Raw genomic sequence first — 24,835 nt, 5'->3', positions numbered from 1 at the left:
AGAATACCTCCTGTAGACAGGTGGTGAATATCATTGTCGAGATCGTATTTCCTTGCCTGACGCCCGCCCTTATTGGAATTGTATTGCTAGCTTTATAGAGGACTATAGTACCTGGGACGTTCCTATATATATTCTCGAGTATTTTGGCATGAGGCTCATCTACATCCTAATTCCGCAATGCCTGTATGCTGAGCTTTCCACTCAGTCAAATGTTTTCTCGTAATCTATTAAGGCTATATAAAGTGGTTGGTTATATTTTGTGCATTTCCATATCACCTCATTGATAGTGTGAATATGATCCATTGTGGAATATCTTTTACGAAAGCATGTCTGATCATTTGGTTGATTAAAGTCTACGGTTGCCCTGACTCTATTAGCGATTACCTTAGTAAATACCCATAGGCAACCGATAGTAAGCTGATCGGTCTGTAATTTTTCAAGTCCTTGGCGTCTCCATTCTTATGAATTACGATAATTCTTGCATTCTTCCAAGCTTCTGGTACAGTCGAGGTCATAAGGCATTGTGTATACAGGGTGGCTGGTTGTTTAGCACAATCTCCCCTCCGTCTTTCAACAGGTGCGCTGTTACCTGATCTTCACCAGCTGCTTTTGCCCTTTGCATTGCTCCTAAGGCCGCCTTTACTTCCTCTTTCGTTACTGGCGGGATGACGGATTGCTGTGCACTACTGTCTTTATCATTAACGTTCTTATTACACTGACTACTGTATAGATTTGAATAAAACTCTTCGGCTACTCTAACTATCTTATCCATATTGGCTATGAAATTGGATTGTATTGGATTGGATTTTATGGCGCATAAGCAACTCAGGCTATCATGCGCGGGTTATGACATTGCCCTCCTTGTCTCTTAAAACATGTCTCTGATATTTACCTACGCCTAGCTTCCTCTTCACCGCTTTTAGGCTGCCTCCGTTCTTCAGATCTCGCTCGATTCTCTCCATATTAAACTTCCCTATGTCGGCTACCTTGCGCTAACTTATTAACTGCGGTAGCTCTGCTATCTGTAGGGTTACCACCTCAAGCTTTGATGTTTCTTAATCAGATCTTCTGTCTCCAGAGATAGCTTGCCGGTTTCCTGTCGAACCATCCTCCCGCCTACTTGTAATGCGCAGTCTGTTATCACAGCTGTCAGATTATAGTTCATTGCATGAACATTAAGATAGTCTTCCTCAGTTAAAGCTGCATATCTCTTTGGTTTGGTTTATAGGGGTTTCACCGCGACTCAGGCTATGAGAGACGCCGTAGTGAAGCGCTCCGGAAATTTCGACCACCAGGGGTTCGTTAACGTGCACTGACATCGCACAGTACACGGGCGTCTAGAATTTCGCCTCCATCGAAGTTCGACCGCCGCGGCCGGGATCGAACCCGCGTCTTTCGGGCCAGCAGTCGAGCGCCATATCCACTCAGCCACCACGCCGGAGCATATCTGTGCTGCAGCGATATCCAGAATTCCTCCATTTTCGCTCTTACCGCTAGCTTGTTAATGGGCTTCCTCTTGACTAGGTTCTTCCGTTCTCTCTTCAAGTCTAAGCTAATTCGAGACCTTATTCTGTGGTCGCTACAGCGCACGTTTCCGAGGACGGCAACATCCTGAACGATGCCAGGTTGAGCGCATAGTATGAAGTGGATTTCATTTTTTGTCGCACCATTGGGGCTCTTCCAGGTCAACTTCCTGTTCTCTGGTTTGCAGTAGAAGGTATTCATGATCCGTAAATTATTTCCTATCTGTGTACTCTACTTAGCTCTCCCCTGCTATTCTTAGAACCGATCTCATAGTCGCCTACCACCTAGTCGCCGGCCTGCTTCTTGCGCACCTTCGCATTGAAGTCGCAAACCAGTACAGTGTACTTTGATTTTAGTTTGTTCATGTTAAGCGCTTGGTTCGCCAAATTTTTCACCATTGTTCACTATTGTAAGCACTTTGTTCATTGTAAGCATTGTGGGAAGCACTCCGCTCAAAACTTTCGCCCCATTTCGCTCACAAGCACAGGCTTCAAATTACTAGAACGTATCAATTTCATGAATATCGTTACCTTTCTCGATTAGAATTCATTTTTCACGCCTTCGCAACATAGTTTTCGTCAAACATACTCATGTGAAACTCCATTATTTGCCTTTACTGATAAGCTATACCACGAACTTGACAAGTCATCTTGAGCTGACTGCATTTTTTTTATTTTTCTAGATCCTTTGATAAAATGTGCCATATACTCCTGCTATATAAAATCAGCCATTTTAGTCTCTATCCTAACGTCTTTCAATGGACTGAGTCGTTCCTTTTTAACCGTTGGCAATTTGTACTTGCTAATAACAATAACTCACCGATTGCTATCTGGTGTTCCACAGGGATCGGTCCTTGGACCACTCCTATTCTTAATCTATGTTAATAACGCTCCTTCGGTCATATCTTCCAACCTTCACCTTTTTCCTGACGATTGTGTAATATTTTGGGAAATAAATAACGTCAACGAAATTGACACTCTCCAGTCAGGCCTTAATTTGGTGTCAAACTGGTTGCACTACATCGAATATGGAAATAAAATTAATAAATGGAAAGCTTGGCGTGTTTCCCGTACATCTAATGCTCTTCCTTCATGTTATCTTAATGACACTCCTCTTGGTTGGGTAAACACATACAAGTACCCAAGAATTTATATCACTCAAAATTTAGCATGGTCTATTCATACTGACTACATGGTTAATAAAGCTAACTGCATGCTAGGATACTTACGTCGCAATTTATCTATCGCTCCCTCATCCCATAAAATTTTAATCCATAAAGCACGTTCTAAACTAGAATACGCAGCATAAATATGGGATCTCGTAAGAAAACCTCGCATATTCCTTGCAACTTGTCCAAAATAATTCAGTTCGATTCATTCTTTCAAGTTACAACCGTACGGCAAGCATCACGGCCATGAAATCTAACGTTTCACTCCCACCGTTACGATCTCGATGTCAAATTGGTCGCTAACACTAGTTCACAAGCTATAACATTTGCGCTTCACGACTATACAGACCCCAACCTAAAGTTTGCCGCGCGACGACACCGCCGTGCTCTTCCCGTAGCGGCGGAATTCTGAGGCGTCGATCGGGAGCGACGGCACCGCAGCGCTCTGACTGGCCGTGTTCGCGTGCTGCTCGCATCCGTCTCCTCGCGAGCGCGGCGGATGCGAGCACAGCCTGACGACTGCACAGTGCGCCAAATATATCCATCGGTGGGCAGTCTTCACGCGGTGATCGAAGTGGCACACGGCACCATGTTTGTCTAAAGGCGGGGAAGCGTCTTGCTTGACTTGTTGGCTTCCCTGAAATGACGCATTTGCTTAATGCCGCGTGTGCTGTCAACAGTAATTACAAAGTGGCAGGAATCGTTCAATGCGAAGTTCCGGGCAGTATCGGGCGCTGCAATATTGATTAAAAATAGTACTAATTATCCACCACCTGCACAACAGGAGAGAGCGCTTACAGGCCCTTAATATATTTTTTCACAAGGTGGTACTGCAGTCCGGACAGCAGAAAGGCTGCGAAAATGGTGCCTAAACGAAACTCTTTATTTGGGCTGACTTGCGCCCACACCAGACTGAATCACTGTGCGGCGGCGTACACAACAAGCGTGCTTGGCGGTCGTCGAACAGAATTCCCGCCGCTGTCAGCTGTGATCAATTTAAAGCTGATAGCGAACTTTCTACATAAAGCGAGCAAAGTTACTAGAACATCAGACATAACTTCACCAGCGAAAGAACGGGACACCAGGAGAAGAAGAACACAGGACAACGCTGGACTGACAACTGAAGTTTAATCGAGAAACGGCCTGGGTCACCAAACGACGCATGCGTATCAGGCTCACAAAAACCCCTAAAAGACAAAAAAACCTATGTGGCGAATCACCTATTAGAGGATGCACGCACCATAAATTGGCAAACAAAAAACAAACAAAAGGCACAAAAGCACAAAAAACACATAATTTGCCTGTCAACCCTGCACTCGTACACTTTTGCTTAGGAATCTAAATTCCTTGTCAGTGAGATATAAAGACGGTGCACTGACGCATGTGTCACTGCCTTGCAACCTAATATGGTAGGCCTCCAGGATTTCCCTCTCCTCCCTGTTTTTTCCTTTTCCGATGACTGACATGTTGTTAAAAGCTGGAACGCAGTCTTTGCAACTCCTGCAGTGACGTGGGAGATTATTTTGATTAGATAAATTTCTCAGGGAATTGTTATGTTCTCGTGCCCGGTCATTAACGCATCTGCCAGTTTGGCCCGTGTACACTCTACCACATGATAGGGGTAAATTGTAAACGACACGAGTCGAACAATCAACGAACTTGTTGGCATGCTTCACAGTGCAGCTCTTGGGCTTCCTCCCCTCACTGGCCATCGCGATACGTGAACATAAACCAGACAGCTTACAGGGTGCAGAGAAAACTGCCGTGAGGCCGTGCCGTTGTGCCACTTTCTTCAGGTTATGCGAAACACCGTGAAGATAGGGCACCAATTCAACTTTCTTCCCCTCCATTCTTTCATTTCCGGAATCACGTTTGTTCTGGTTTTTAATCTTCTGCAGCATCGACTCACCAACTGCAGTCAGCACGTCAGCCGGATAACCCGCGTCACCAAGGCGGCGGATTTGCTGGTAGAAGCTGTCAGTCACAGCATGTGTGCAGCTCTTCTGCAAGGCATTCCTTAGGCAAAGGCTAGCTATGGCTCTTTTAATCAGTTTAGAGTGCGATGAACCAAATGGCAATAGCGCTTTCTTATTTCTAGGTGAGTAGCTCCAGCAGATATGGCATTCGTTAAAGGTTAGCATTATGTCTAGGAACCGAATGGCATTGTCACTGAGCATTTCGTGGGTAAAATTCAGTGCATTGGCACAGTCATGAAAAACACTCAGCACATTGCTGACAACGGTTGTAAGCGAGTCACCAGGTGCAAGTCACCAGGTGCCGGTGGATGACCCATATGTCGTTCGAAACTCCGCTAGTGCAGTTGAGGAACTGAAGGAGGGTATTCCTGGCGCCACCTCTGCGTTCTCAGTCGACATAGAAGACTTATTCTACTCCATACCCCATGCTGAACTCTTGTGTACGGTGCGCGAGCTCATCGAACAGTCTGGTGCCATTGCGTTCCAGAATACATGTGGTCTGAATGTGGACCCTTTCATTGAGCTCCTGGTGTTTTACCTGTCGTCCACTATTGTTGAATTTCAAGAGAAAAAGTACGTGCAAAAGAATGGCATTTGCATTGGTGCTAGTGTAGCTCCGGTTTTGTGCCAAATTTTTTTGGCTAAGTTTGACAACTGTCTTCGACGCAGCCTAAATGACGGCCACGTTCTTCGTGTGTTCAGATATGTTGATGATTTTTTAATTGTTCTTAAGCTTGCACCTGGTGACTCGCTTACAACCGTTGTCAGCAATGTGCTGAGTGTTTTTCATGACTGTGCCAATGCACTGAATTTTACCCACGAAATGCTCAGTGACAATGCCATTCGGTTCCTAGACTTAATGCTAACCTTTAACGAAGGCCATATCTGCTGGAGCGACTCACCTAGAAATAAGAAAGCGCTATTGCCATTTGGTTCATCGCACTCTAAACTGATTAAAAGAGCCATAGCTAGCCTTTGCCTAAGGAATGCCTTGCAGAAGAGCTGCACACATGCTGTGACTGACAGCTCCTACCAGCAAATCCGCCGCCTTGGTGACGCGGGTTATCCGGTTGACGTGCTGACTGCAGTTGGTGAGTCGATGCTGCAGAAGAATAAAAACAGAACAAACGTGATTCCGGAAATGAAAGAATGGAAGGGAAGAAAGTTGAAGTGGTGCCCTATCTTCACGGTGTTTCGCATAACCTGAAGAAAGTGGCACAACGGCACGGCGTGACGGCAGTTTTCTCTGCACCCTGTAAGCTGTCTGGTTTATGTTCACGTATCGCGATGGCCAGTGAGGGGAGGAAACCCAAGAGCTGCACTCTGAAGCATGCCAACAAGTTCGTTGATTGTTCGACTCGTGTCGTTTACAAGTTACCCCTATCATGTGGTAGAGTGTACACTGGCCAAACTGGCAGATGCGTTAATGACCGGGCACGAGAACATAACAATTCCCTGAGAAATTTATCTAATCAAAATAATCTCCCACGTCACTGCAGGAGTTGCAATGACTGCGTTCCAGCTTTTAACAACATGTCAGTCATCGGAAAAGGAAAAAACAGGGAGGAGAGGGAAATCCTGGAGGCCTACCATATTAGGTTGCAAGGCAGTGACACATGCGTCAGTGCACCGTCTTTATATCTCACTGACAAGGAATTTAGATTCCTAAGCAAAAGTGTACGAGTGCAAGGTTGACAGGCAAATTATGTGTTTTTTGTGCTTTTGTGCCTTTTGTTTGTTTTTTGTTTGCCAATTTATGGTGCGTGCATCCTCTCATAGGTGATTCGCCACATAGGTTTTTTTGTCTTTTAGGGGTTTTTGTGAGCCTGATACGCATGCGTCGTTTGGTGACCCCGGCCGTTTCTCGATTAAACTTCAGTTGTCAGTCCAGCGTTGTCCTGTGTTCTTCTTCTCCTGGTGTCCCGTTCTTTCGCTGGTGAAGTTATGTCTGATACACACCAACTAGCCCACATGGTTACCTTGTTACTAGAACATTCTTGAACAACGTAGAATCAGCACTGCCTCGCTGCGATCAATCGAGATAAATCTAGTCGCGTCTTGCGTCGTAAACAAAGCGATAAAGTTGTGTGGCGGCAGATTAGAAGAACGAACAAACACTGCAAATATTCGCAGCATTACTCCCCTCTCAAAGAAGCATCGACCCGATGCATTAAAACAAATAACGACTGGTAAGAGATAAAACGGATCTTGCGAAAATAGAGTAAGGGAATGCAGCGTCCTTTACCGTACATAATACGGCTTCAGACAGACTACATGGACAACTTCTGGTCGTACGCGGCGTCACTGGGATGCAGTCATTGCGTCAAGAATGACTTCATAATCCAGTTCACCTAGCCGACGAAGAACCATGTACGGGCCTAAATAACGGCGCAAAAGCTTTTCATTCCAACCAGACCGCGGCGGCTGCGTTTTTATGGAGGAAAAACGCTAAGGCGTCCGTGTGCTGTGCGATGTCAGTGCACGTTAAAGATGCCCAGGTGGTCGAAATTATTCCGGAGCCCTCCACTGCGGCACCTCTTCTTCCTTTCTTCTTTCACTCCCTCCTTTATCCCTTCCCTTACTGCGCGGTTCAGGTTTCGAACGATATTTGAGACAGATACTGCGCCATTTCCTTTCCGCAAAAAACCAAATATTATTTAATCAACGGCGGCGAATGGGCGTTCCAACCCAGACTTGGTCTCCGGGATTGTATTCCGCGTTGCGTCTTTATTTATTTTATTTATTTATTAGTTACCTGCATCGCCCCGCAGGGCATTACAGCAGGGGGGTACAGACTTCATTTATAGGTATAAAGCAATTATTGCAGTGCATGGAAAAATGCTTCGTTAGATGTAATACATACAATGCTCGATGGCAAACTGTTCCAGTCCCGAACAGTTCTAACAAAAAAAGAATAACGCAAGACGTCACCCTTGCAAGAAAATTCTCTGACCTTCAAACAGTGGTCTAGTCGCTTTGATATATAATGAGGTGCCTGGATATATTGTTCGCGGTTTATGCAAGTTTTTGAATAATAAATCTCATGGAAAAATTTCAATCTGATGTACCTTCTACGGTCCTTCAACTCTTGCCAGTTAAGTTTTCGTTTGCTTTCCGTCATACTAACTTGCCAATTATAATTACCAAGAACAAATCTAACTGCCCTATTCTGAATTTTCTCTAATTTTCCTACACACTCAGATGTGTGTGGGTCCCAGTCCCAGGTTGTAGCGCCAGACGTCGGTCCACTGTCTTTGATTCGTAATCGGGCAAGTCTTCGAGATGCTTCTGCGCGTTGAAGGTAGGCGGCAACGTCGACGTTCTCATCTTCGGTAACGTTGGGCAGCATGGCGTGCAGCGTGGTCACGGCCTACCTGCCATAGACGAACCGAAAAGGCGTCGTCTGGGGGGTCTCCTGCACTGCGGTGTTCTACACAAAGACGACGTAAGGCAGGATGACGTCCCAAGTCTTGTGTTCGGAACCCAACCGCGGCGGCTGCGTTTTTATGGAGGAAAAACGCTAAGGTGCCCGCGTGCTGTGCGATTGCCGTGCATGTTAAAGATCCCCAGGTAGTCGAAATTATTCCGGACCTCTCCACTACGGCACCAATTTCTTCCTTTCTTCTTCCCTTACCCCTTTACCCCTTCCCTTGAAATCTAAAGTGTGACGAAAACTTGTCTGGTCGGGTAGAAGATTCATGTATGAAGAAAAAGGAACGCCGACCAAAAGGTTGTTGTTTAAAACGAAGACGTTTCGGCTTCCATACGGAAGCCTTGATCACTGGGCAGAAGGCCCAAAGCACAAAGCTTAAGTGCGTCGCAGTAATCGCCCCAAGAATCTTGCGTACGTAGGCGGGAGATTGCCTGCGTTGTGGTTAATGGTTTTGTCAGTTGTTTGGATTATCAGTGATTCCAGATATCGACGTGACAGCCAATTCTTTTCTCTTTCGATGACTGATGCTTCTTCCCAAGCTATATTGTGCGTCGCGGCTTCCACGTGTTCCGCAAGTGCATTAGATGCAATCTTTTTGTTCCTGACGTCGTTCTTGTGGTCCCTCAATCGCCTTTCGAAATTCCCGCTCTCGCCGATATAGCAGTAGTCGCAGTCTGGGCAGGGAACTTCTCTTTCTTTATCTTGTCTTTGGCGGCCACCAGCTCATGCCTCAGCTTGCACGCAGGAACGTGAGCGACGTGCACAGCGTAAGTGCGCAGAACGCGAGCCAAAGACTCGCTCACGCCCGGCACATATGGGATAGCGGCTCGGGTTCGGCAAGGAGGACCAACTGGTTCTGATGGGCGTGAAGACCGTTGAAGAACAGAATCCACGAAGTGCTTGGGGTAGCCGCATTCACTCAATTCTCGGCGCACTTGGCGTAGGTCAGCAGCCCGATCTTCTGGCCTTGGGCAGATGTTTTTGGCACGTCGGACGAGGGAAGCCACGACGGAGCGTTTGTGGCAAACCGGGTGGACAGAATTAAAATGAAGATACCGGCCTGTGTGGGTTTCTTTTCTATGAACTTTGAAAGAAAGGCGGTTTCCACGACGTTCCACCAAAACGTCCAGAAAAGGAAGACGGCGTGCAGCCTCCTCCTCTACAGTGAATTGAATGGAATCTTCCAAGCTATTGATGTGATCTGTGAAAGGACCTAACGCATTTTTTTTGATAATACAGAAACAATCGTCGACGTAACGCACAAAAACCTTTGGGTGCGGTTCGAAGGTAGCCAGTGCGCAAGCTTCTATTGCTTCCATGGTAAGGTTTGTGGTTGTCACCGATATAGATGCACCCATAGCCGTGCCATGAACTTGTCTGTAGACTGTACCCCGGAAAACAAAATAAGTGTTCTCAAGGCATAACTGCAACAGCTTCAGAAGATCCGATGCTTCGATAGGGGTTCTTTCACACAATCCGTCGTCATTCTGCAGCGCTGAGCGGCACACCTCCACAGCCAGATCCACGGGTACGCTTGTGAACAGCGATTTCACATCAAAGGACACCATGACCTCGTCGTCCTCCACCGTGACATCACGTACTTTTTCAATAAAATCGAAAGAGTCACGTATGAAAGTCGAGCCCCCTTTCCAACGAGTGGCGCAAAAACCTTGTGTAAGTAGCCCGACAAGCGGTATAAGGACGACCGTGTAAAGTCAACTATTGGTCGCATCGGGACGTTTGGCTTATGGATCTTCGGGAGACCATACAAGGCGGGAGCTGACCCATTGTGGCAGCACACGGCGCGGTTCAGGTGTCAAGATATAGGAGAGAAATTCTGCGCCATGTCTTCGCGCAAAAACCCAATTATTATTATTATTGTTATTTATCGACATACAGGGTGGGCATATCGGCGATGGTTTTGTTCAGGCGCTCGTTCAATCCGTTGGTCTGCTAATGGTATGCAGTACTCGATGAGGCGTTTTAGGTCGGGGTCCGAGCGTTGCTGCTGTGCAAAATATCTGGGGCTGATTGGTCCCAGGAAGGCGTCCTCATCGTCGTCCGGTGGCGGTTCATGTATACACGGGGTCGTGACAGGCAATCGGCGTCAGAGTGCTTGCGTCCGGACTCGTAAACGACGGTGATGTCAAACTCCTGGAGGCGCAGACTCCATCGAGCGAGGCGCCCAAAGGGGTCCTTCAAATTGGCGAGCCAGCACAGCCCGTGGTGATAGTTGACCACCTTGAACGGTCGTCCGTACAGGTAGGGGCGGAATTTCGATGTAGCCCAGACGATGGTAAGGCACTCCTTCTCAGGTGTCGAATAGTTAGTCTCGGCCTTGGAAAGGGAACGGCTAGCGTATGCAATGACTTTCTCCAGCCCGCCGCTTTTTTGAACGAGGACGGCGCCTAGGCCCACGCTGCTTGCGTCGGTATGAATTTCAGTATCGGCTGTTTCATCAAAATGAGTGAGGATTGGATCTGTGGGGACTGTAAACGACGCTGAAGTTCTTCGAAGGCTTCTGCTTGCGGGGCTTCCCATTTAAATGGCAGCCGCCGCGGTGGCTGAGTGGTTATGGCGCTCGGCTGCTGTCCCGAAAGTCGCGGGTTCGATTCCGGCCGCGGCGGTCGAATTTCGATGGAGGCGAAATTCTAGTGCTAACGCTTGTTACTTCCATGTCTTCTAGATGGTGCGGCCTTTTTTTCCACAAATTGTTCAATAGTAATCGCTCAATAGGAAACTGTTCAGTAGCAGCTGTTTTCTGCGGGTCTGGGCGTACTCCTTCCTTGCTAACGATGTGGCCTAGAAACAGCAGCTCTCCATAAGCAAATTGGCACTTCTCTGCTTTCAAGGTTAGGCCAGACGACTTGATGACGACTAGTTCTCTCCGATGTCTTTTGAGGTGCTCTTAAATTTTCGAGGCGAAGACAACGAAGTCATTTAAATATGACAAACAAATTTGCCACTTTATGCCTGCCAGCACTGCATCCATTACCCGCTGAAATGTCACTGGTGCGGAACAGAGACCAAATGGCATCACCTTGAACTCAGAGCCCATCCGGAGTTACGAATGCGGTCTTCTCGCGATCTCTTTCGTCGACCTCGATTTGCAAGTAGCCGCTCTTGACGTCCATCGATGAGAAATATTTGGCGTTGTAGAGGCGGTCCAGTGTGTCGTCGATGCGGGGGAGGGGGTAGAAGTACTTCTTTGTTATGTTGCTCAAGCGGCGGTTATCCACGCAGATTCGAAGTGCACCGTCTTTCTTTCTCACTAGAACAACCAGTGCCGCCCATGGGCTGTTTGATGGCTGGATGATGTCGTCGCTAAGCATTTCTTCCACTTGGTCCCGGATGGCTCGTTGTTCCCGCGGCGACACACGGTAGGGGCTTTGACGGAGAGGTCGGACTAGTTGGTCCGTTATAGTGCGATGCTTGGCAGTTGGCGTTCGTCGGACCTTCAGCGATGACGAAAAACACTCGTTGTTACTTCGAAGCGGATTGCGGATCAGGTCTTGTCTGTTCCGGGGCAAGGCTGGATTGATGTCTAATGTGGGCCAGTTCTCTTGGTCAGTCGAATCTTCTGCGGATGGGTCGGACAGGGCGGAGTAGTCTCGTACATTGGATATTTCGTCGAAGAAAGCAATCGTCGTTCCTCTGTTAATGCGCCGGTATTCTTCGCTGAAGTTAGTCAGCAGCACTTTGGCCTGGCCATTGCGGAAACGTGCGATGCCTCTTGCGACACTGATTCCTCGGTCTACAAGCAACTGCATGTTGCCCTCAATGATGGCTGCAGCGTTAATGGCTTTCGTGGCGCCTACTGTCAGGATAACGCTTGAACGGAGTTGGACGCTCACTTCTTGCACCAGGACACTCAGGGCAACATGATTTTCCAGAGTTCTTATTGAAGGGGTGGCCTCGTCCGTCTAAGGCGTGATCAGCTTGGATCGCAGGTCGATGATCACCTGATGCTCATTAAGGAAATTCATGCCCAAGATCACTTCGCGGGAACATTGTCGTAGCACAACGAAGGTCGCAGGACAGGTATGTCCTTTAACAGTTACTCGCGCTGTGCATCGTCCTCATGGCGTAATGGGCGACCCCGTGCGGTGAGAATTTGTAGGCCATCCCAAGCGGTCGTGACGTTCCTCAGTTGCGGAGCGAATGTTCCATTCATCACCGAGTAATCGGCTCCTGGGTCGACTAGAGCCGCAACTTTCGGCAGTCGATAGTCACTTCTAAGTCGGATGTCCGGGCTCTTGCAGTGCAATTCGCCCTCGGCGTTGGGTTACGACTTCGTCGCGTGTGCGAATCGCGGGTGGGGTGTGTCGTCGAAGCTTTTCTGTGTTGAACGTAAACGCGCAAGAAACAAGGACATAGAATAAGACAGACAACACGAGCGCTCATGTCGTCTGTCTTATTCTATTTCCTTGTTTCTTGCGCTTTTACGTTCAGCATGGAAAACCAACTCGCCAAAACGCGGCCTCTTCTGTGTGACGGCGTCGTTTTGAAGGCAATTCGCGTCGTGGTCGGTGTTGTCATTTTGTGGGGCGTCGGTGCAGCGAGTGTAGCGTCATCATGCAGCATAGTGGGCGCAGCGTCGTCATGGGGAGTTGTCAGTGGAGGATCTTCAGCGTTTCGCTCCTGAGAAACCTCACCTCCAGAGGTTACAAGTCTTTATTTCCACCTACGGGGGCTAGGAGACCTTCCTCGTACCGCGGTTGCGTGGCTGCGGCGTCGCGACGGAAAGCGCGAGGTTGACGGCGGTGGTGTGCACGAAAGGCAGTTCGGCGTGTACTCCTCTCGACGCAGGTACTCGTCGATTTCCTGCGGACGCTGGCTGAAGCGTGGTGGCAGAGCGTCAACGGCAATTCCTCAGGGGTTAGGAATATGGCCAGCGTCACCGTAATGAAAGCACAAACGCCGGCTGTCGGAAGTCTTCCAGGCGTCGCATTTCTGGGACTTCAGCGTCGCTCATAGGCTGGGCGGGCGGGGGCAGGGAGGCGGCGTTCGGGAACAAGTTGTTCATGTCGAAGGTGACGTAGGAGTTGTCGTTGGGATGAGGAATGCGTACTGCAGCGGCGTAGATCATGGCCTGAGTTTCTGTGGCCGTCTTGCTGTCAAGTGCCTGTCGCACTTCTTCCCGTACCACATCCATGAGGGTCGCTGCTTGCGGCTGTGTGGAGGTTGGCAGTAATCGGCATAACTCCTCATGAATAATTTCGCGGACCACTTCCCGCAAGTTGTCGCTGGTGGTGGGCGTCGTGTCCGGATGGATTGCACAGGCAGAGGAAGGGCGGTTGTACTGCCGAGCCCGGATGTCGACTGTTTTTGGCGGCTGGCGCACGAGGCTGCCAAGGAGTTGTTCCTTTACGCCGCGCATTAAAAACTGAACTTTCTTTCACTCGGTCATCTCGAGGTCGGCGCGGCGAAAGAGGCGCTTCATCTCTTCAACGTAACCGCGAGCGGGCTCGTTCGGAAGCTTGATTCTGGACTCGAGGAGTCGTTCAGCTCTTTCTTTCCTCACGACACTGGTGAATACCTTCAATAGTTCTATCTTGAATAGCTCCCATGCCGTTAGGGACGACTCCTGGTTTTCGTACCACGTACGTGCTCAGCTCTCCAGTGAGAAAATTATGTCCAATTTTTGCCACATCACCCCACTTGTTGAATGATGCCACGGGCTCAAATTGGTCTAACTGTTCTTCGGGGTGTTCGCCTAGAGGCCACTGAAAGTTGGCGGCACCCACGGCTGTTGCAGTATGACCGGCCTCGACATCTTTGGCGAGCTTGTGGTGTTCGTAGCAGCGTCTTTTCGTTGTCGGGTGCGGTGCGGCAGGGTCCCGAACTCAGGCTTCCCTCCCCGAAGGCGTCTGCTGGCTCGGTTAACTGCTGTCTCGTCCTCCGGTGCGAAGCGCTGTTGTCACGACTGGAAGGGGGCGTCCGGAACATGGAAGGCTACCCAGCATCTCCACAGATGTCACGAAGTGGTGACTGCAGTCCGGAGAGCAGAAAGGCTGCGAAAATGGTGTATAAACAAACCTCTTTTTTTGGGGCTGACTTGCGCCCGCAATGGACTGAATCACTCGTCGGCGGCGTAGCAACAAGTGTGCTCGGCGGTCATCGAACACAATGCCCGCCGCTGTCGGCCGTGCTCTATTTAAAGCTTATAGCGAACTTTCTAGTTAAAGCGTGCAAAGTTACTAGAACACTCTGGAACAACGTGGAATCAGCTCTGCCTGGATGCGATCAATCCAGATAAATCTGCTCGCGTTTTGCATCGCAAACAAAGTGATAAAGCGACATGGTGGCAGCGTTGTGGAATGAACAAACACTTTTTAAGGAACGAAACAGCGCAACTAAAACGAAGGACCACAAAAAGAGCGGACAAGAATAGGAGCGGAAGATGGCATTGGCAGTGCGAAGAACAAAGGGGCGGTGGTACCGTTTGCTCACCGGCTATCCCACAGATAGAAGAAGATAGCGGAGAAGTTTGGTGGCAATGTTCTGTTTTCTGCGCCAAATAAATTCAGCAAGGTTCCGGCGTGAGTGAAACGCAAGAAAGAAAATGGTAACGCCACAGATGTGTGGAGTTCGTCACGGCACTCAATTTGCGCAGTGCAGAGTAGGAGTGGTGTACAGGATTCCGTTCTCGTGTGGCCATTTCTACCTGGGCCAAACAGACAGGTGCATCAATGAATGCCTGTTAGAACACGCTAATTCTTTGGGAGGCTCTTGTTCGTCAAAGTCGGTTGCACATTTCAAATTCTTGCCTGTGCACCCCGTACTTTGACAACACTGTTGTGCTGTATCGCTATAAAGTGCAACTAGTACGGGAAGTACTAGAGGCTTATCATATCTTCACAGAAGGTGCCTTGTGGGTGAGCAGCACTTTGATGGCTTTGTCTAAGCGTGAGATATGGTCGTTCGAACAACATGGGAGCCTGTAGGTGCTTAAGATTCAGTAATTCTTATTTTCCTTCCTTTGTAGGTTAGTAAGTTTGTGATGATGACGTGAGGATGTGACGCAGTGATTAGAGATTATTTACATGTGGTTTTCCGATTAAAACAGTCAGTTGTAAGAGAGCGCGTGTCCGTGCATATCTTTTTATTGTCCTTTCGTTTAAGTTGCGCTCTCTCTTTCCTTAAGATGCAATACCAACTCGCCCACTATAATATGTTGAACAAACACTCCAAAGGTTTGCGGCAATATGTGCACTTACTCGGTTGACACTATGTAAACTGGCAGCGCATACAACTGCAAAGGCGAAGATCGCAGACACGATTCTACATGTGAACTAACCGTGAGTCTCTGTCGTGCACACACGGTGTAAGTGTGGCTCTGCAGATTACAGACCATGGACTGTAGACCTCGGGCGGCCGCGCTATAGTTTTGTGCCCCGTCGATGGGCGTCAGAACTGAATCGTGCCAGTGGTTTGTGAGTTTACCGTCCCAAGGCTGCACGCTGATTGTGCGCAAAGCCGTTTTTGAAGGGCTCCGGATTACCAGATATTATTTTTAGATATCTGTGTGGTAAATACGCCACCAGCTGTAAATAAGACCACACGGCAGAAGCGGCTGGGCATGTGCGACACCGGTAGGAACGGCAATGCGTTACCATATTTGTCGTATCAGCCGCACGCGCATGCTAGAACTCTCAAACCTCAACAGAATGGGATGCGTTAATACGCACCAGATCGCACAATGAGATTTCGTATTTCGCACAAATCTAAACGCGGTGCGGTTCGACCTGTGACACTGCGGTGAGCAGCCTAGCGCCAAAGCAATTGAAACACCGTGGAAAGGGAAAACAAAAGGGCAGTAGAAACGTGTAACCAGCCCGCACGGTGGAGGCAAGCAGATGAAGCTGAGCTAGGTCATTTTGAAGACACGAAGAAAAAAAAAACGCGAGACGCACTCGTGCCGAAGTTCCGTTCGAAGGCAGGCTTGAATTTCAGTTTTCACTTTGTACTCCACGTAGTTTGCACTCTGGGCACCAAACTAGGCATGACGAAAACAGCGCCCTTTTGGACTACTTTATTGACGCCGCGCTCACGAGCTGCTCTATATCTAGAGCACGAGAGCGCGCGCAAAAATTTTCGCAGCAGTGTCAGAGCGCGGGGACAACCCTCGAGCAGGCGCGCTCTTCTCTCACAACAGCGCCCACGCTCAAGCGAAGAGAGCATAGCGTGCGCGAAGCAAGCTCCTCTCAGAAGGGCGCCTAAGTGTGAGCCAGAAAGAACGAGCGCGCGCTCGCAAAGCTAGTTTTTTTTTCACTTGTGGGCGAGGCAGACGCACACAGGTCAGTGGCGAAGCTCGTCGCCCTGCATGATCAATTACGAGGAGTCGCTCGTAGAGGGCGCTGTTAGATAGATGGGTAAGGCTGAATCCTTTAAATCGGGGGGTGGTTCAAGCCACCTAGCCATGTCTTGTGAAATTTTGCCCATGTCGATTTTAGCCACCAATCAGATAACCTTCGCTTGGTTATTTCTACCCGCTTAAAATCTACTTTCCCTTCACTGTCCTTAAACCCCAATGCCTTGGATACATCAGCCCCGCTGCTTTCCACTCTAGGGTGAAGCCTTTCACAGAAAAGTGTTGGATGTATGTATGTATGTATGGATGGATGGATGGATGGATGGATGGATGGATGGATGGATGGATGGATGGATGGATGGATGGATGGATGGATGGATGGACGGACGGACGGACGGACGGACGGACGGACGGACGGACGGACGGGCGGGCGGGCGGATGGATGGATGGATGGATGGATGGATGGATGGATGGATGGATGGATGGATGGATGGATGGATGGATGGATGGATACGGCTGAACCCTTTAAATCGGGCGGTGGCTCAAGCCACCTAGCCATGTTTACTGGCATCCGCAGCGCCCTCTGGTCCAGGTTGTGCCCCTATTTCATATCAGCCCCAGAATGCAGTTCACATCGCATCGATCACCGCCACAAGGTCGGTATCGCAACATGCCACACGAAGCCTTCTTTTCAGTCGTATCCTCCCCGCACATCTGTGGAATAGAAGCGCCTTCCCTCCGATATTGCAGCCGTTGCAAATAATAAAAGCTTTCACGACGCTGTAGCTAACACTGTTTATTCTGAAGAAAGTTGATCGTGTGTTATATCTATTTTCACTGTGTTGTGTAAATTGTTTTTAAGCTATTTACGTTTTTTATGCTGTCGTTTGTTTTAATTTGGAGGAAGTTTATTTTGCATTATCTATTTTCACTGTATTATAATCATTGTTCTTTATCCTAATTAACCCACTCCCCTGTGTAATGCCTTTTTACCTGGGGTACAACAAATAAATAAATAAATACTTCTACAGCCCAGTCCTTAATTGTAGCAGTGAGATTATTAACAATTGTTCGACCATTAAGATCGTGTTCCTGAGTTAAAGCCGAATGTCTGTTCCGCAGCGAAATCCTGAATTCCTCTACTTTCCCTCTTATTGCTAACTCACTGGTCGGCTTTCGCTTCACCAGTTTCTTCCGTTCTGTCTTCAAACCTATGCTAATTCGAGACTTCATCGTTCTGTTGTCGCTACACGGCGCATTCCCGATGACCTCCATGTCCTGCACAATGCCAGGGTGGGCGCATAGTATTTGTTGCCTATACGGTAACAATTGCACATTCACGGCACTTCAGACACTGGCTCTCAGTCGGAAAAGGTTCAGTGCATGTCATGCAGTAACTGTCTACTATTTCTAGCACTGTTTTTTACTGTACGGTAGAGCACACGAATGTACCAGACAAATTTGTTGAATATATTGCGGTTAGAGCGCTTTTGACTGCCACAATTTGGGCAGGGTAGCATGCGTCCACTAGAGCACGCTGATCAATTTATCTGATGCGCTGCTGCTGGCAGTGGGCCCGGAGTCGGCCCTGGACTGAGCATGGCGGGCCACGCCGGGCTCAGTAAAACAAATATTCAGCAAGCCTTGACCGGGGCATGTTTCTTTCCGCGGGCCCGGGCAAGCCTCGGGTTTTGAGCCTGAAGCACGGGCTAGGCGTCAACACGAAACCCGTGCAGTGGTCTATGCCCACTAACGAACACTGAACTGAAGCGCATGCTTCACGCCATAGGCCAAGTTCCTGCCCCAGAGTGCCCCGTAAACATTTATTAATGCGTTAGCATAAAAAGGTTCTGTAAATTGTGCAGTCGGAACCGGCGACCGCCGTCATGGTGACAAGTGACGAGGTGAGAATCTTTTTATGTGATCACAACCTGCGCACCGTGAAAGGTGGCAAACTGCCCACCGTGGTAGGAGGTAGTAAAATTAATGATTGTTCTGGAAAGGTTTCGCGGGCAGATTAACATGGTTGTCACAAGGTGGCAGCGCCTGCCATCGCAGCGCAGTGGCGCACAGCTTGACAGCTGCACCAATGTGGCAGGAGTGGTATGAGGACTCCAAGCGATCTGTGTATGTAACGTAGAGGATGACCAAATCCGCTATATGGGCATTACCCCGTTAACGCTATCGCATCGTACCCATAAGGCGGAGCTACAACAGAATCAGCGTCCACAGGAAATGGACGCATTCTAACTGCCATCGAAGAATTGATCTTTCTGTTCGTTGCGGCTTTACTGTATACGTGGCTCCAACAACCAATATACCGCAGCTCCAAACTTAACATGTATTCTCGAGTGCGTGGCTTGAATTGAAAGAAGCGCCGCTGAGCGTGAGCTGCTGCATCCGGGGCCATGCTGGGCTGGACACCAGAAGCACGGCTTGGAGCACTGTCGTGGAGGCAGCGGCCAGCGCTTTGCGGTGCGCTGATGTATTCATGTGAAGCTTGCAAGCCGCGGTACAATATTCCGCTCCTAGAAAACCGCAGGAAGATGACTACTTTTTAGTTACACACAAGTTTTTAAACAACAAACTATCATTCCTCCGCATGGGTGAAAGTGCTCAGTACTCGAAGCACGCCACCCCTGCAATCACTCATTACAGCCAGTCCTCGCAAAAACAAAATCGCTTATGAAAAGATTTTACCAATGGACGATTTTCATTGGAGTTCGCTTCTAAAGAGAGTAGTTGAAATCAAGCTTTGGCTAGGCACTAAGCAATGTTTGTTGGTTTGACAGTATGATGCATTAGTTTGGGTTTTCGCTGTTTCTTTAAAGAAGCATTGTTTACTTTGACGTATTGTTCAATTTATTTTCCATTTTCTTATCTGATTCCCAGTTTCCGGAATTCGTGTCATTATATTGCCTTTTTTTTGGTGGCTGCCAGGGTGACTTGTTTCATTTTCACTATCTTGTGTGTACGCTATATCTATATGTGGCACTCCTACTAACTGGTCCAGAATGCTGGTCGGCAGTATTCTAAGATAAATAATTTTTTATTATTTCTGTTATACGCACTAGCTCCTAACAACCAATGACACAAAAATGCACTGAATTGTGGGGAAAGAAAATAAGGAAATTCACATTGTAACGAGCACTTTCATATAAGCCTGCCGGATATTTATTTCGTCCACGTTGTCGGCACATTTATTTCAGAATACTGCGGGCCACTGCTTGACCCAAGCAGGAAACGGATGGCCCTTCCCGGTTGTTTCGCATGCCTTCTGTCTTAATTTTTCAGTTTTCATGGTCGCGTATGAAAGCGGCGCGCAAAAGCTGATCACCTTGCCTTGAAACGTCGGTTGTCAGTTTAGTCTCGAACCATCGAGATATGCCCTCACCTGCTTATGATGAAGAGGACATAGTGGTTGGGGCCCCAGCGGGGTAGGGCGCCCTTTCCCTTCAGCCCTGTCCTTCCAGCGGGATTCCTGCAAACGTTTATAATTAAAGAGGAAACGAGGAGAACAGTAATAAAGCACGCAAGTTAACGTAGCCGCAGAGTTCTACACAAATCTGTACAGTAGCCAATGTAATCAGGGCGTTAATGAGAAATACCGTAGTGCACAGCAATGGGTCATCCCGCAAGTAACGAGAGGGGATGTAAAGAAAGCATTAGGAGTATAGGAAAGGCGACAAACAGCTGGGCAGGGTCAGGTGAAAGCAGGTCTGTTGAAGGATGGAGGGGACATCGTGCTAGAAAAACTAGCCACCCTGTATACGCAATGCCTTACGGCCTCGACCGTACCAGAAGCTTGGAAGAATGCAAACATTATCTTAATTCTTAAGAAGGGAGACGCCAAGGACTTGAAAACTTACAGACCGATCAGCTTACTATCCGTTGCCTACAAAGTATTTACTAAGGTAATCGCTATTATAGTAAGGGCACCCTTAGACTTTAATCAACCAAATGATCAGGCAGGCTTTCGTAAAGGATATTCCAAAATAGATCATATTCACACTATAAGTCAGGTGATAAAGAACTGCGCAGAATATAACGAACCTCTATATATAGCCTTCATTGATTAAGAGAAAGCATTCGACTCAGTGGAATCCTCGACAGTCATACAGGCATTGCGTAGTGAGCGGGTAGAAGAGCCTTATGTCAAAATACTGGAAGATTTATATAGCAAATGCACAGCTACTATAGCCCTCCATAAAATCAGCAAAAAATTCCAATAACGAAGGGCGTCAGGCAAGGAGACACGATCTCTCCAATGCTATTCACCGCCTGTTTACAGGAGGTATTCCTAGCCATAAATTGGGAACTGTTAGGAGTAAGAGTAAATGGAGAATACCTAAATAATCGGCGATTCGCTGATGGCATTACCTTGCTGAGTCAATCAGGAGGTGAACAGCAAATCATGATCAATGAGTTATACAGGCAGAGCTGAACGCTGGGTCTAAATGTTAACATGCAGAAAACCAAGATAATGATCAACAGTCTAGCAAGGGAACAGCCGTTCGCAATCGGCAGCGACAGCCTGGAAGTTGTAAAGGAATACGTCTATTTAGGGCAGGTAGTGACAGCTGATCCGGATCATGAGAGGGAAATAACTAAAGGATAAGAATGGAGGGGAGCGCATATGGCAGGTTCTCTCAAATCATGAGTGGCGGTTTACCAATTTCCCTCGAGGTAAAAGTGTACAAAAGCTATATCTTACCGGTACTCACCTACGGGGCAGAACAGCGGAGGCTAACGAAAAGTGTTCAGCTTAAGTTAAGAAAAACGCAGCGATCCATGAAAAGAAAAATGATAGGTGTAATGTTAAGAGACCGGAAGCGTGCAGAGTGGGTGAGGGAACAAACGCGGGTTAATGACATCCTAGTCGAAATCGAGAGGAAGAAATGGGCTTGGGTAGGGCATGTAATGCGAAGGCAAGATAACCGCTGGTCCTTGAGGGTAACGGAGTGGATTCCAAGAGAAAGCAAAGCGTAGCAGAGGGCGGCAGGACGTTCGGTGGGCGGATGAGATTAGGAAGTTTGCAGGCAAAGGTTGTATGCAGCTGGCGAAGGACAAGGTTAATTAGAGAGACATGGGAGAGGCCTTTGCATTGCAGTGAGTGTAGTAAGTCTGATGATGATGATGGTGATGATGACGAACAATCATTACCGGATCACCTCAGCGTTGGTGAGCTGAAGCAAATGTTTACATCTTGCATCATTGCTGCGACACGTCTAGCTATCCTTCAGTCCTTGGGAGTTGTCCGAAAGAACCACGAGGTATAGTATAACAAAGAATGTATAGAACCGAAAAGGAGCAAAGTCAGTCCTGGGGAATTTTTCGCAGGTATTCCACGCACGAGAAGGTTATAAACTTCAAAAAGGCGAGACCTAATGAACGGTGTATCCGTCGCAACGCCGAGAAAGCTTCAAGAAAAAATTGCATATCGTCCATAAACAGTTCGATCAGATCCAAAAAAAAAATGTTGGAGAAAGTTCGTAAATTAAATGGCGGCTTCTTTTTCACAATTCCTTTTCTCACAGCCCTTGATGCGCAAAAAAATGTAGAGGAACAAGCACAAGCAGACATCCAAGGCTAACATTTTTCAAGTATTGCCAGTTCCTCACACTACACAAAATCATTTTTAAAATGCGAAAACACTGCTCAGAAAAAAAAAACTTCCTACAAGTGGTTACACAAATTCAATAGATTAATTACACTCCAAGAAATATACAGAGTTCCATCTGTTCGCAAACAGACTGCTCCCGGCCCAAATGAACTACTTTACGAAATGCTGGAACATGGTTCCTGATCATCTGTAGAAGCGCTTTTGAATTGTTTAACTAAATTTGGACACAGGAAAAATTACAGAAACGTGCCGCGCCGCGAAGTGCGCGCCGGGATGCCACCGCTAGGCGCGCATGATTTATGGAAGCTTGGAAGAGAGCCATTAAAGTATCATTCCTGAAACCTGAAAAGCAGCCAACATATGCTGGCACTGATAGATCAATATCTCTTGCCAGCTGCCTCGTCAAGTCCTTTGAAAGCGTTTTGAATATCAGGCTAACCTGCGCGCCTGCCTCTCGTTAACTCTTTGACACTCATCAATGTGATTTTAAAAGGCATGCTCGGCAACAGACAATTTAGTTCGCCTCGAAAATACTGTTCTAGAGGCTTTCATACGAAGACAGCACTGTCTTCCTGTCTTCGATATTGAAAATGCTTACGAGACAACTTGGAGGTTCAGGATACTCTGCGACCCAGCAGAACATGGCATCCGCGGAAGGATGCTGAATTGCATAAATGACTTGCTATCCAACCGTTCCTCTAAAGTACACTTAGATTCAACCGTCTCAGAGAACATTGTTCAGGAGAATGGGGTACCTTAGCTCAGTAAGGCATGTTGCTGGGCAAAATGGTTAAGCATCTTTGAAACTTGGAAAGAATCCACCTTGGCGCAAGTAAAACCACACACACAAAGGAAAGACAAGGAGACAACGGACAGGCGCCAACTTCCAACTGTTTATTACTCAAGAAAACCACACAGATAAATAGTCTCAGGATACGCCCACTTTTGTTTTCAATCCATGTGCCTATCACAGCCATAACCTATCACCCTGCATTCTCAGTTTTTGCACAGAAAATTGTACTCCGCCGCATACAAATTCACTGACGTGTCACTCACACACAAAGCCGCCTTTTTCATTATGTGAAACGCTTCCAATACAAGCCTCGCCTGTTTAATCTTGCTCCTGCCAAGAATCCTCGCCTTTTCCAGTCGTGGATCGCATTTGCACATATTAACATGGTTGACCAAGTTGGCATAATTATCTTTATTGTTTTCAACCTTTTTGCAATGTTCCTCAAGGCGTTTGTTGATGCATATCCCCGTTTGCCCTATGTAGGTCTTTCCACAGGCCAGGGGTATCTCGTACACCACTCCTTCCATTCAACGGGTGAAGACACGCTGATGTTTTATATTGCATCCAGGGCGCTCAGTGCCACAAATCCGGGGTATAAGTTTGTTCAGCTTGTATGGTGCTGAAAATACTAACGGTGCTTCGTGTCTGTTAGCCACCTTCTTCAGATTATGTGACACTTTGTGCACATAAGGCATAACTTCAGGTTTTAAAGCAGGGCTCCTTTCTTCCGGATTCTTTGGCCTGGTACAGCGTTTTGTTTTTTGGAGGAGGGTTTCAGCGACGGCAGTCAACACCACCGAGGGGAAGCCAGCAGCCAACAGGCGGCCAATCTGATTTTTTAAGCTATCGTGCATTTGGTGCGGACATGACTTTGAAAGCGAGGACTCAATGCAGAGAGAGGCGATGGCGTGCTTCACAATTTCTGAATGCGCCGTATTGAAGGGCAGGATTTCCTTGCTAGTACGGGGATAGTAACCCCAGCATAAATGGTCTTACCGGAACGCTAAGCTTAGATCTAAAAATTGCAGTTTTGCTCACTTGGGACTTCATGCGTAAAAACTAGACCATGACCTTTGAGGTTAAAAACACTTAAAATCCTGGACACAATAGCTTCAAAAGAATTGTCAAAACCGTTGGATAAAAGGATATGAAAATCGTCAACATATCTAAAAGTTTTAAAAACAGGTCCTCCTAAAAAGAACTGTGCAAGATCCTGGTCCAAAGCAGCTAGAAAAATTTCACATAAAATAGGGGCTACACAGGAACCAATACATATACCTTTTCTCTGCAAGTAGTGCTGCTGATTAAAAACAACAAAAGTGACCCTAAGATATTGCTTCAATAAATTCAAAGCATTTTCCACAGACATACCTGCAGCATACCGGAAGGCCAATTCACCTGTCCGTTCAACACACGACATAACAGACTCCAGCAGCTCAGCGTGTGGGACGGAATAAAACAAATCCTCTATGTCTACTGAAAAAGAGGACCTAATTTCTGGATGTGTTTTAAAATAATTAACAACCTCCAGCGAGTTCTTAACCCGAAAAGGGTCGTCCAGTATAAGAAGGTTAAGCATCCTTTGCAAGAAACGGCTAACTTTATGCTGCCAGGAACCATTCTCGCTCACTATAGTACGGAACGGTATGTCAGGTTTGTGGGTTTTTTGCAGTAAAGAAAACTGAAAGAGAGTTCATTTTACTTTTCACTATGTCATTGGTCAGCTTCGGCAGTTGCAGGTCCCTACAAAAGTTAATAAATTTAGCTTTAACTCTCACAGCCCCCTTTTTAATGGCAATAAAATTCTTGTCAACCGCTTGCAATGCGTTTTCATTGAAAAGGCCCTTTTCCATGACCACAAACCTGCCATCTTTGTCCGACTGAAGGAGAAACAACTCATTCCTTTTAAAAAAGGACGTAACAAAACTAACATCACGTTCCAGTCTACTGGTCACAAAGTGATGTCCACACTAAAGTCATGTCCGCACCAAATGCACGATAGCT

The 24,835-nt window shown here is 47.5% G+C and overlaps 1 protein-coding gene across 1 annotated transcript in view; it reads right to left on the bottom strand.

The window, feature by feature from the left end:
- Nucleotides 1-24,835, bottom strand: part of LOC144127786 (ADP-ribose pyrophosphatase, mitochondrial-like) — a 364,491-nt gene that overhangs the window by 92,891 nt on the left and 246,765 nt on the right. The window contains exon 5 of the mRNA XM_077660694.1: nt 19,810-19,896. Coding sequence (XP_077516820.1) covers nt 19,810-19,896 — 87 coding nt within the window. The remainder of the gene's footprint in view (nt 1-19,809; nt 19,897-24,835) is intronic.

Source organism: Amblyomma americanum, chromosome 4, assembly GCF_052857255.1.
Source record: "Amblyomma americanum isolate KBUSLIRL-KWMA chromosome 4, ASM5285725v1, whole genome shotgun sequence".
NCBI lineage: Eukaryota > Metazoa > Arthropoda > Arachnida > Ixodida > Ixodidae > Amblyomma > Amblyomma americanum.
The sequence above is the reverse complement of the archived record's forward strand: the minus strand, read 5'-3'. Positions and strand labels throughout refer to the sequence as shown.